General features: G+C 37.7%; 1 protein-coding gene across 1 annotated transcript; it reads right to left on the reverse strand.

Moving 5' to 3' along the window:
* Nucleotides 1-599: 599 nt before the first annotated feature.
* dusp5 (dual specificity phosphatase 5) lies at nucleotides 600-12,350 on the reverse strand. The gene is made up of 4 exons (XM_061922762.2): nucleotides 11,859-12,350; nucleotides 10,197-10,330; nucleotides 7,984-8,203; nucleotides 600-1,337 (listed from the first exon to the last, which is right to left on the reverse strand). Exons 1-4 carry the CDS (start codon nucleotides 12,214-12,216, stop codon nucleotides 934-936), a joined length of 1,116 nt encoding a protein of 371 aa, XP_061778746.1. The 5' UTR covers nucleotides 12,217-12,350; the 3' UTR covers nucleotides 600-933.
* Nucleotides 12,351-13,867: the final 1,517 nt, after the last annotated feature.

A 13,867-nucleotide genomic window follows, 5' to 3' on the forward strand; every position in this document is an offset into this window, starting at 1 on the left:
GCTGCAAAAAATTAAAAGCCATATTACATACAGAGAGTGTGTCATGAGATATAAATTGAATTAAGAGGACTTAAAGGACACTAAATGATCTCGAATATAGCTACAAATGAGGCATAATGATGCAATATGTACATATAGCTAGCCTAAATAGCATGTTAGCATCGATTATCTTGCAGTCATGCAGTGACCAAATATGTCTGATTAGCACTCCACACAAAATTTGTCCCGGGAGGTTTTCGGGAGAGACGCTGAATTTCGGGAGTCTCCCGGAAAATCCGGGAGGGTTGGCAAGTATGCCCCCAGGGGTACGCGTACCCCCATTTGAGAACCACTGCCCTAGAGGGTCCTCTCCAAGATTTCTCATAGTCATACACATCGACGTCCCATTGGGTTGTGAGTTTTTCCTTGCCCTTATGTGGGCTCTGAACCGAGGATGTCGTTGTGGTTTGTGCAGCCCTTTGAGACACTTGTGATTTAGGGCTATATAAATGAACATTGATTGATTGATAAAGTGTTACCAAAGATACTTGCTGCATTATGCTTTCACTGACAGTGACAGGCTTGGTATATTCATTCAATGATTCAACGCACCAACGTCATGTTTTCAACTGAAACCTTTTATTAAACACGTTGACATTATTGGAAAAACAAAAATCACAAATATTGCCATTTTAAATAAATTAGATTCAAATGCTTCGCCGTATTTGTGACTACACAGAGGAATCACGCTATCAACCTAAGGCATGAATATTGCAAGTTGAAGTCGCTGCAGTACAGACAACGTCAAGTGTCGTCCTATGAAATGTGGATCTCCAAGTGTTCTGCTGGTGTCGAGCCCAGGCAAACAGGGACCTTTACATCTGAATCCATTTTCAAGTAACACTACGAGCAGTCCGTTCTTTTCGGTCGTGTGTGGCTTTTTTTTTTTTTTTTTTAAGGCAGTGCAGTTATTGGGCTCAGTGTGAATTGGTGGCGGACCGGGGACTGCAGGCAAGAGGTAGGGAAAGTGAATACAGACGGCTCGAAGGATTTGGTGTTGAAAGCGGTGATGTCGCTGGCGAAGAAGGACGCAGACTCTAGGACGCTCGGCGTGGTGGGCTCCGGCGTGGCGGCGTGCGCCGGCGCCGTGGAAAGGACCTCTGATTCGAACTGCAGCAGCTGGCCCATGAAACTAAAGTTGGGCGAGACCACGGCCCGCCGCTGCTTGATGATGTCGAATGCTGCATCCAGTCTCAGCTGCTGGGTTCTCATGATGTACGCCATGCAGATGGTGGGAGAACGTGAGATGCCCGCTTCACAGTGGACCAGGACCTTTCCCCCCGTTTGCTTCACGTGGTCTGGAGGACAAAAAAAAAGCACGCCGGTCAATGATTTGAGATCGAGGCCCAAACATTAACAATGTAGTGAGGAACACAAACTGCTTTGTCAGGAAACTTATTTGGATTTTTAAAGTCAAGTGACTAGAAAATACACCTCATATATATACATTTTAAAGGGGAACATTATCACAATTTCAGAAGGGTTAAAACCATTAAAAATCAGTTCCCAGTGGCTTATTTTATTTTTCGAAGTTTTTTTCTAAATTTTACCCATCACGCAATATCCCTAAAAAAAGCTTCAAAGTGCCTGATTTTAACCATCGTTATAAACACCCGTCCATTTTCCTGTGACGTCACATGGTGATGCCAACACAAACAAACATGGCGCATAGAACAGCAAGCTATAGCGACATTAGCTCGGATTCAGACTCGGATTTCAGCGGTTTAAGCGATTCAACAGATTACGCATGTATTGAAACGGATGGTTGTAGTGTGGAGGCAGGTAGCGAAAACGAAATTGAAGAAGAAACTGAAGCTATTGAGCCATATCGGTTTGAACCGTATGCAAGCGAAACCGACGAAAACGACACGACAGCCAGCGACACGGGAGAAAGCGAGGACGAATTCGGCGATCGCCTTCTAACCAACGATTGGTATGTGTTTGTTTGGCATTAAAGGAAACTAACAACTATGAACTAGGTTTACAGCTTTGAAATACATTTGGCAACAACATGCACTTTGAGAGTGCAGACAGCCCAATTTTCATCAATTAATATATTCTGTAGACATACCCTCATGTCAGCAGGCCAGCTAGGGTCGATATTCTTCTCTTGATCATCTTCGGTGGCATAAGGGACGGTGTGCGCCAAGACATCCAGGGGGTTTAGCTCGCTCGTCTGCGGGAACAAACTGCCGCCATTGTTTGCCGTGCTACCGAGGTCCTTTGTCCCTGAATTGCTCACACACTCCGGCAGATTCAATGGGGGTCTGGCGGCAGATTTCTTTGACTTTATCGTTGGAGATGCATCTGCTTTGAGTGTCGCAGGATATCCACACATTCTTGCCATCTCTGTCGTAGCATAGCTTTCGTCGGTAAAGTGTGCGGAACAAACGTCCAATTTCTTGCCACTTTCGCATCTTTGGGCCACTGGTGCAACTTGAATCCGTCCCTGTTCGTGTTGTTACACCCTCCGACAACACACCGACGAAAGTGAGAAAATGGCGGATTGCTTCCCGATGTGACGTCACGTTGTGACGTCATCGCTCCGAGAGCGAATACTAGAAAGGCGTTTAACTCGCCAAAATTTACCCATTTAGAGTTCGGAAATCGGTTAAAAAAATATATGGTCTTTTTTCTGCAACATCAAGGTATATATTGACGCTTACATAGGTCTGGTGATAATGTTCCCCTTTAAGGAATTGCTTTACCCTATTCAAGATTCAAGATTGTTTATTGTCATATGCACAGTTAAACAGACAGTTTGCCGTACAATGAAAATCTTACTTTGCTAGTCCACCCTTCAACAAGTCACACGGTACTTAGGTAAAAATAAAAATGTATACACAAGGCACAGTAAGTAGCATTACATCATTGCACAATCTGATTGACAGTCAACAGTATAAATATGGAGGTGACATTTGGTCACAGCAGCAGTTAAAGTGTCTTTAGTGATCAAAGGTGAAAAGTGTCTACAGTGACGGTTCACAGTTCGGGGGTGGTCATGGTAGCTGTCTTTTGTCCAAAAAGAAAAAAGTAAAACGGGTGGGGGGGAAGCTAGCATTCATAAGTTAGTCACCCTATACCCACTAATTATGCACAGGTGCGTCAAAGTAAGTGGCGAAGATGGGCTTTTGTGGAGTTTCAAGCTTTTTTTTGTCTGTCATTTAATCAGTGATTCTCAAACTGTGGTACGCCAAAGAATCACTTGGTTAAATATTCAAACACAGTGTGACTGTTCAAACTCTGTGTTATGTTACAGTGACCAAACAGATGCAATATGCTTGTTAAATAAAACCTTTGTCTTGTTTTTAATGAATACTTAGGCCTAATGTGTTACTGTATTTTAATGTTGGTCATTGTGGTGACACTTGGAGAGCCGATTGTTTTCTGAGAGGGTACTTGGTAAAAAAAATAAAATAAATAAAAAAAAAACCCACTGATGTAAGTTATAAAATACGACGTCATAAATGTTAATGTGAAATTAATATAGCCGTGAATGTTTAATAATAGACAACGTTTACTTACACCCTCCTATTTGTACCGCCGGGATAGTGGAACTCATCACTTCACACAAACGTCACTTTTAAGCATTCACACACAGCACCGACATTTTGGAACAACGATAATCTATAAAATAAAATATAATAAATATTTTTGTGGCTGCATAGGAGAAAGTTATGTATAAGTTTCACTTTTGCATCTCATTGTCCGTAACTGTGGTGCATTCAAGGAGCCTCGATTAAAGTTATAAACAAAGGCGACACTAGTTTTAAAAGACGGGGGGAGACTTAACTCCCAGGAGATTCACTAATAATGACATCATCATGATGATGTATCATTAATCACTTAATTCCACATGAATCAGCTCATCTCCACATTACACTCTGAGGGAAAGGAAATAGTGATTATAATCATATTCAAGTGAGTAATGACAATATGAATATTCTAATTCATGTATATTAAATCTGTAGGCACTTTTTAAATGATTTCGGGGGTTTTTCTCAATAGGTTCTTGATATGTTAATCCCATCTTTAAGACTTAGACTTAGACAAACTTTATTGATCCACAAGGGAACTTGTTCCAAATTGTTTAAAAAGACAAAAAAATGTGTTTTACGAAGCTGGTTTCAACCAAACCCATGCAATAATTAGTTTTTTCATGCATGTAAACATACCAAGTGTGTGTGTGTGTGTGGGGCTTTAGGTTTAGGGTGGGATGGGGGTCCAGAGTTCAGTGCTACCCCCATGCTTACTCCAACCCACTAATTATACACATTACAGTTACGTAAACAGCATAATAGTAATTATCCATACTATTTGAAATAAATCTTTGGTTGATTATGAAACCATTGTGGGGGCGATGGGTGGTGTCGATGTGACACCGGAGGGCATCATTGAAAGTCCGAGCACTCCTAAGTGAATGAGGTCGTTCTAAAACCATATCCGCCTGTCATGGTCATGAATAAGTGATTTACATTTTAACCACTTCCCTCGCAGGTCATGTCAATCATGACCATAACTCATCCTCATCCTGTCATTTCAAAGGAAGGAGCAATAATGTTGACTTTTGCCCACTAAATCAGCGGTTCCCAAACTATTTTTTGCCACGCCACATTTTGGCACATAAGAATAGATCATACATCGAGGGTGTGTACAAAAAATACAGTGTAATCCGACAATAACATGGTTTGCAGTCAAACATGTGTATTCTTTATAATGAAAACAGAAACAGGAGGTTACATTTCAACAAAAATATCAAGGCTTTGTGTTCACCAACATGAAGTGTGTGTTATTGTTAGGTAATGATTATTTATAGCATTTCAGCGTTTGCTCATTTGCAGGTTTCTTTTTTGTTTAGTAATTTAATTTGAGAGGCCAGAAAAAAGCGACAAATGTTCATTGTCACTTTTGTGTCACCCTCCCCCATTTTGGTGCATCGCTTCATTTTCTTTGTCTGCTTTTTTTTTTGTCATTGTCTCTTCCCCAAACGTCATAAAACCCATTTTTATTTTCTGGCTTTTAAAACGGTGTGAGTCGTGTGGTCCTCTGTGTCTTTAATTGGACCCATTACCCCCCTGCTTGGCACTCAGCATCAAGGGTTGGAATTGGGGGTTAAAGCACCAAAAATGATTCCCGGGCGCGGCCACCACTGCTGCCCACTGCTCCCCTCACCTCCCAGGGGGTGGAACAAGGGGATGGGTCAAATGCAGAGGACACATTTCACCACATCTCGTGTGTGTGTGTGACAATCATTGGTACTTTAACTTTAACTTTATTCTATGTTATAGATGAGTTTTTACATATTTTGATGTTTTTATTGTTATTATTATCATAATTTTATATTATCAAATTTTATTTATTTATTTAATTATAATTTTTTAAAATTGATTTTATTATTATATCTATTGTTATTTTAAATGATCGCATCTAAATGACTTTTTATGTTTTTAAGCCATTATTAGTGCATTGTTTAATTGTATTTTTTTTTAAATTGTATTGTTTTCACCCCCAAACATCTTAAAACCCATTTTTATTTTCTGTCTTTTAAATCAGCGTGAGTCGTGTGGTCGGTCCTCTGTGTCTTTAATTGTTTTATTCTATTTTATAGTTTAGTTTTTACTTATTTTGATGTTTTTTATTATTATTATTGTTATCGTCATTATTTTATTTTTTTATTAAACATTTTATTTAATTATTTATAATTTTTTTCTAATTGATTTTATTATTATATCTATGGTTATTTTAAATGATCTTATCCTAATGAATGTTTATGTTTTTAAGCCAGTATTACTGAATTGTTTAATTTTATTTGTCTGGTTTTTTTTTATCGTTGTCTCCCCCAAACATCTTAAAACCCATTTTTATTTTCTGGCTTTTAAATCGGCATGAGTCGTGTGGTCCTCTGTGTCTTTAATTGTTTTATTCTATTTTATAGTTTAGTTTTTACTTATTTTGATGTTTTCTATTATTATTAGTATCGTCATTATTTTATTTTTTTATTAAACATTTTATTTATTTATTTATAATTTTTTTCTAACTGATTTTATTATTATATCTATGGTTATTTTAAATGATCTTATCCTAATGCATTTTTATGTTTTTAAGCCAGTATTACTGAATTGTTTAATTTTATTTGTCTGTTTTTTTTTTTATCGTTGTCTCCCCCAAACATCTTAAAACCCATTTTTATTTTCTGGCTTTTAAATCAGCGTGAGTCGTGTGGTCCTCTGTGTCTTTAATTGTTTTATTCTATTTTATAGATTAGTTTTTACTTATTTTTATTTATTTTATTATTATTATTATTATCGTCATTATTAAAAAATTTTATTAAACATTTTATTTATTTATTTATCATTTTTTTCAAATTGATTTTATTATTATATCTATGGTTATTTTAAATGATCTTATCCTAATGAATTTTTATGTTTTTAAGCCAGTATTACTGAATTGTTTAATTTTATTTGTCTGGGTTTTTTTTATCGTTGTCTCGCCCAAACATCTGAAAACCCATTTTTACTTTCTGGCTTTTAAATCGGCGTGAGACGTGTGGTCCTCTGTCTTTAAATGTTTTATTCTATTTTATAGATTAGTTTTTACTTATTTTTATTTATTTTATTATTATTATTATTATTATCGTCATTATTTAATTTTTTTATTAAACATTTTATTTATTTATTTATCATTTTTTTCAAATGGATTTTATTATTATATCTATGGTTATTTTAAATGATCTTATCTAAATTACTTTTTATGTTTTTAAGCCAGTATTACTGAATTGTTTGATTTTATTTGTCTGGTTTTTTTTTTATCATTGTCTCCCCCAAACATCTGAAAACCCACTTTTATTTTCTGGCTTTTAAAATCTACATGAGTCGGATGGTCCTTTGTGTCTTTTATCGTTTTATTCTATTTTATTGACTAGTTATTACCTATTTGTGTTTTCATTATATTTTTTGTTTGTTTTTTTAATAGATTTTATGATTTTATCTATCGTTATTTTGAATGCTCTTAATTGAAAATCGTGTTATTGTTTATTTTAAGTGCACCACTCTGGAAACAGTCTTGTTGTTAATAGTGCTATTATATAAATCAGGTGGATTGTCATTGTGTCGCGCTTTAGCAGAGGGGACGCATGACCCACTTTGGGAATAACCGCGGCTAAGTCGATGAATTGTAGGAGTCCTTGCTAAATGTAGGCGAAAGCTGCTCCTGGTACAAGTGGCTGCCTTATGCAATGTGCAGGCTTACGAGTGTAGGCTGCATCCTCACACAATACACAATGGCGACAATAGCAGCCAAGCAATACTGGACGAGTTCTGTCCTTGCTTATGCCTGGCTAAAAATAACCGTTCAGCATCGCTCTCCCACACATCCAACAGGCTGCCGCCCTCAGGCCCACCTGTGAGCAAACCGTCTTCCTTCCTGTTTACCCTCCCCACCCAGTCGTCCTTCATCCTCCTCCGCCTATTCATTACTGCTCAACCCACTTGTCACACTGACTGACTGCCGCCCCGGCCCCGCCCGACGGATTAGACAACTCGGGGATGTCTTTTTCCCAGCTCAGGAGGGATTCGTGAGGGTGGGACATGAGCAAATCCTGAAACGGCTCGCTGTGTTGGTAGAGGCGATCAAGCTAAACTGATTACCGCTGGCTTTCCGAGAACCCTCTATTTGTGAATGGTAGCAGGCCAGGGGCTTATTGCAGAATGAGGACTTTTAAAAATAAATGCCTATGTATAGGAGTGCAGGTACGCTGCCTGCGTACAATCTGCAAGTATAAATAAATAAGCAGTCACTAAAGATGAGGTTATTCTGGGTAGAGACTTCATCCTTAGGAAGTTGGATGTCAGTCAAGACAAAAAAAAAAATGCACAAGGCGATTCTGAAATAAACCTTCAGACCAAAGCCTCGAATAAAACAAAAACTGGATGTTCTTGAACTCACCGATGAATTCTATTGCTTCCTGGAAGTGGGAGCTGATGTCCGCCATGTGGTTGTCCTCCACCGGGATCCACTTGTAGTCGTAGCGGCCCTTAGCCGGCTGCATGTCCCTGCGCGACACGTTGAGCAAGGCAGTGATGTGAAGGTCGGCGAGATAGTCCTGCCTGGAGGCGTGGTAGGCACTACCGAGGTAGAGGAAAGGCAGGATCTCGACAGGTTTACCCTGGAAGAGAGAGCGGCGAGAGAGATGTGAGTCGAGATAAGCGAGACCAATCCGCGACAAGGTGTGATTTTTGAAGCCCTAAGCGACAAACATCATCACTCTTCTCACCTCGTCTTTGAATTTGTGGCAGTAAAAGGCAAATAACAGTGGAACCTCAAAAGTGTTACAATTTGGACTTCGACCACAACGTAATAATCAAAAATAATGTTAACAAAATGGTGCGTTTTAAAGTCCTTTTTTGCCTCTTATTTGTTTGTTTTTTAAGGTTTCTGTGATGACACCCCAAAAATGTGCCAGTAAATATGTGACGATAACCACAGAACTACTATTTTACAGGTTTGGACTTCGACCACAACGTAATGATCAAAAATAATGTTAACAAAATGGTGCGTTTTAAAGTACTTTTTTGCCTCTTATTTGTTTGTTTTTTAAGGTTTTTGTGATGACACCCCAAAAATGTGCTAGTAAATATGTGATGATCACCACAGAACTACTATTTTACAGCCCATCCATCCAGTTTCTACCGCTTGTCCCTCTCAGGGTCGCGGGGGTACTGGAGCCTATCCCAGCTGCACTCATAAATAATAATAATAATGGATTCGATTTTATATCGCACTTTTTCTATTATTAGATACTCAAAGCGTTCACAGAGAAGTGGGAACCCATCATTCAATCACACCTGGTGGTGGTAAGCTACATTTGTAGCCACAGCTGCCCTGGGGTAGACTGAGGGAAGCAATGCTAAATATGTAATTCCTCAATATTGAAGACGCAACCAAATTGCTCAAATCGTGTTGTCATAAACACACATACACTGCAAAAAAAGAGCTGTCAAAATATAAAATAAAAAGACTGGATTTTAGGGAAAAATTGTAAAAACTAGTGAAATTAGTGGACAGATCATTTTATATGATAAAACATCCTAAATTAAGATTTGTATATCTATAAATTATAGTGAATTTTTTAAAATATATAAATAATGATCTTATTTTGAAAACAAGCATTATTCAACTTGCAAAATTAAGCATCCTTAGTCTTTAAACAATATTTTCATTGTGGAGGAAAACCAAAATATCTTATTTGAATAGTTATTTTCTCAGTTTTAAGAAACAAGGAAAATATGTAATAATTATTCATGCTAAGATCAATACTAGTCAATGACTAAAAATAAGTAAATAGCTCTAAAAAAAAACAGGACAATTTCTAGAAATACATTTTGAAATCTTGGCAGGTGGAAAATAATTTGCAGTGTAAATATCTCATTCTCATCAGAAACTGCATCCCCTGCAGTGGGTAATTGTTTTTGGTATATTTTTATTGCCAGAGGTGAACATTTGGGGGAGAAACCATACAATAAATGTCCACAGCAGAGGACGGCGGAGCTGAAGAGATAACATACACAGTAGCAGTACCTATAAAACACCACTTGGTGACAGCACAGCTTAGCAAACACCCCCCCTTGTTCTCCATTTTCCGTAGTAGTTTTACTGTATTTTACTTACATTTTCTTGAGAGTATGAACATATTACTTCAAACAGTTACAGTTGGAAACGGGTTTTAGACTATTCCTGTCAGATTTGTTATTTCCTAAGAGGGAAATTTTGTCTTGCAATTTTTGAATTTGGAGGTTGTGATGATATCTCGACTTTATTTCAATTGAATTTGAATTAGTTGAGCAAAGGCACCACTTTTATTACTAGTAAGAATAATAGAAATGTATCTGTGCTTTATATGTTGAGCTCCACCAATTCCATGTATTTACGTTCGTGAAATACTTGCCTACTATCAATTAGTTGAAATGTGTGTTTTTCAATGTCCTGATTGATTTGAGTGAGAGAATTAGAAAAGTCATGGACAAAAGACTGCTTTTCTCCATGGAAGCCTCTGACCTGATCCTTTTCAGAGCTCCATGGGGTCAGGAAATATCACAACAATGTATGTTTGGTATGCTGTCGGAAGCCAATGTTATTGGGGTCTTAATGGCCGTGATTACCTGATCATAATCCGGTTTGAGGTGAGACAGTTTCTCGCTGTTGGCCCGTTTTTCGCTTTCGCTTCCGTTCTGCTCGATGCTTTTCACCTCAGTGCAAAGGTCTGGGTATTGCGAGTGGAAGTTCTCGTATCCTCCTGCGAGAAGGGGGAGGAGGGCATAAACACATCATGTAAGAAATAAGCCTAGAATAATCACACCCGCCCGCCCGCCTCCTTTCACCACCCCCCGAATACACACCTTGTGAAACAACACTGTTTATGAAACAGACTTAAAGCCGGATTATAACCTGATTATAAGAACGCAATTAATTACTGTTAGCAACCGCTAATCCCCCTCATTTCCCCAGGATGTAAAGGTGGCAGACGGAACACGGTATATAACTTTGCAGTCTTTGCTTCTTCTTTCTTGCCACACAAAGTCGTTTGCACAATTTGTTCATATTTCTCAGCACTGACTCATCGGCTGTGTTGACGCACGTTCATATAGGGAGCGCATAACAGACTGTTTGATATAAATAATGGCTTAAACTAAGGCTTCTCAATTGTTTTCTCTTAGGGAGAAAACATTTCGCACGACTATTAGAAAATTGTTATAGGTACACCTCTGCATAAAGACGTGTCATTAAAGACAACAATAAAATAATAAATGTAACATTATTTACAAGTCTGTAATAGAAAATATTTAAAGTGCATCAATTTGCCTGAAAAATTTTTTTTATATCCTTATTTGTATGTATGTATATTATGTATGTAAAACGCTGTATTTGATGTCCAGGACAAATGTCCCCTCTGAGACAATAAAGCTAATTATCATTATTATTATAACTATAAAAAAAATTGACTAACGTGAACCATTTGATACTGACAAATAAAATGAGATAAACTCAGTAAGTAATAATGCATTTAAATTGATCAGCAACATTAACTCAGGAGCACAATAGGTGAAACACTTTGACCTTCAAAACAAAAATGAATACCACAGTTGTGCTAATGTAATTGAATGTATTTATAAAAAAAAAAGAAAAAAAAAAAGACAAAGTCAGGTTTAATGGGTAGTAGTCATGCATCTTTTCGAAGCGAGGTTTGTAGTGTGATACTAAAAATGCATGTTTTCCAGAGTTCTCATGTGAAAAACTGGTTTAAATAGTCCCCAAACGAGACAAATGACTGGTTGAAGAACATTGGATTTAGTCCGCATGTTTTTATCAAGGGCAAGAAGGACACCGAACAATTAAAGGCTGCAAGGGACTTCTTATATATATTTATTTTATTATTTGGTGCTTGAAAAAAATATTATTGTGCCTTTTTGCTGTATTTCTTCACATTTTGTAAATATAAATAGATAAATAGATAGTACTTTATTGATTCCTTCAGGAAAATTACAATTCCAGCAGAATTGAGACGAATTTAAAACGTAAATAATGGAGGTATAAATGGAAATAAAATAGAAAATATAACAATAAGAATACAAATAAAAAGCAACAATAAGAATTAAAAATATAACAGTAAAAATAAGAATATAACAAGAGATTTAATATTTAACTGGTGGACAATAAAAAAAAATCATAGACTGCTAATGGCCCCCGTACCGCACTTTGGACACCCGTGTACAAAATGACCATTTAAAAAAAAATAAAAAAATAAAAAATGTAATAAATGTTACCTTTCAAGAAGCAGATGTTGGTCCCGCTGGCCAGGTGAGACAAGGTGTTTATTACTATTTGTGCTACGCTGTCCTTCCTCAGCTTCTGCCAGTGGGACGTCCTGTCGTCCAACGCGACCACCGCCGAGATGCTCCCCTCCCGTAGCCGACGGAGGGCCCTCTCGTCCGGGATGACGAACTGCAGAGGCACCGGCCCTCCCCGCGACCTCCGCACTACCACGGAGTTTAAGTTGACGTTGACGGAGCCTTCGACGTGGGAGTTGGTGAAGGACAGATAAGGTCGGCAATCCAAGATAAGGCAGTCCTCCTTCCTGATCATCTTCCTCAGACGGCGGCAGTCAATGCTGGACATTTTCATGATGGCGTCCTGGAGTCTTTTCTTGTTATTATTGCCCAAAGAATGCGTGCGGGTTCCCGATCAGAGAGTGGCGGCGATCAGCCCTGAGCGCCTCTGTGCCTACATTTCCTCCAAGGGGATTCCGGCCGAGCCTTTTTGATGTGAATGACTGGCTTTGTGACGTCACGACCCATGTATGGACGCCGGTGGGGCGTGGCGGCAGACAAAGACACGCCCACCGGCAACGACAGCAGGCCTCTAACTCCGCCCCTTGGCTGTGTGACGTAGTGAGAACGCCGATTGATTAAACCGTTACTCACGGGGGACCGTGCACACATCCTGTTCTTTTGACGATATGCTTGCATCACTTTGAAGAAATATGAGCTTTGATGAAACTAAAATACGAATATATGAATCATTATGGGCCAAGTATGATGAATCCCACTGGGGCCATTTGGGGCCCGCATCTAATTACACGCGCACATTCTACAAATATTATTAAAAATAAAATGCATTAAAAAAAGCGAGATAAAAGAGCAAAAGTAATGCAAATATAACACAAAGCTGCCATTAAAACTGCCATTACTCAAAATATACCAATGAATAAAAATCAATGTTATTATTTACCCATTCAAGGCTCCAATTACTTCACATTAAATGCCATTAAAAAATAGGGATTTGACAAAAAGGGCATAAAACTTAAAAAACAAAAACTTCATAGCAACAGACAGACAAAGTTAAGGGAGAGATCAAATCAATTAAAAAATGCAAAAAAAATTATGACTTATTTAAAAAAAAATATGACTGAGCCCAGTTGGGTCATAAACATATCTGAATTATGTTTATGGGCCAAGTATGATGAATCCCACTAGGACAGGGGTGTCCAAAGTGCGGTCTGGGGCCCATTTGTGGCCCGCATCTAATTACACCCGGACATTCTACAAAAATTATTAAAAATAAAATACAAAAAAAAAGCGAGATAAAAGAGCAAAAGTAATGCAAAATAACACAAAGCTGCCATTAAAACTGTCATTACTCAAAATATAACAATAAATCAAAATCAATGTTATGGATTTTTTTTTACTAATTTAAGGCTCCAATTACTTCACATCATAGGTGAACATTTTTGGTGGGGAATGTGTTTGCCATAAAAAACCCAAAAAGGGCATACAACTTAAAAAACAAAAACTTCATAGCAACAGACAGACAAAGTTGAGGGAGAGATCAAATAAAAAATGCAAAAAAAATTATGACTTACTAAAAAAAAATTATGACTGAGCCCAGTTGGGTCATAAACATATCTGAATCATTATAGGCTAAGTATGATGAATCCCATTAGGACAGGGGTGTCCAAAGTGCGGCCCGGACATTCTACAAATATTATTAAAAATAAAATACAAAAAAAAAGCGAGATAAAAGAGCAAAATTAATGTAAATTAACACAAAACTGACATTAAAACGGTCATTACTCAAAATATAACAATAAATCAAAATCAATGTTATGGATCTTTTCTTGGACTTACGCCCCTCACTCAACACGCACCTTCCACAACTCCCTGTAACACTCAACACATAACCACTACACATAGTCGCACACATATACATTTTGGTTTAGTTACACGCCTCATTGCATATTTTATATATAAAATAAATAGAGCTAAAACGACATCCC

The sequence above is a fragment of the Nerophis lumbriciformis genome, linkage group LG27 (assembly GCF_033978685.3).
Source record: "Nerophis lumbriciformis linkage group LG27, RoL_Nlum_v2.1, whole genome shotgun sequence".
Taxonomy (NCBI): Eukaryota; Metazoa; Chordata; class Actinopteri; order Syngnathiformes; family Syngnathidae; genus Nerophis; species Nerophis lumbriciformis.

What these genes read in the sequence shown, in the direction of transcription:
- dusp5 (XM_061922762.2), bottom strand. Translation starts at nt 12,216, where the DNA reads ATGAAAATGTCCAGCATTGACTGCCGCCGTCTGAGGAAGATGATCAGG. An exon ending in CAACATCTGCTTCTTGAAAG is followed by an intron (nt 10,331 to 11,858) that starts GTAACATTTATT and finishes CCCTTCTCGCAG; the next exon opens with GAGGATACGAGAACTTCCAC. An exon ending in TCAAACCGGATTATGATCAG is followed by an intron (nt 8,204 to 10,196) that starts GTAATCACGGCC and finishes TCTCTCTTCCAG; the next exon opens with GGTAAACCTGTCGAGATCCT.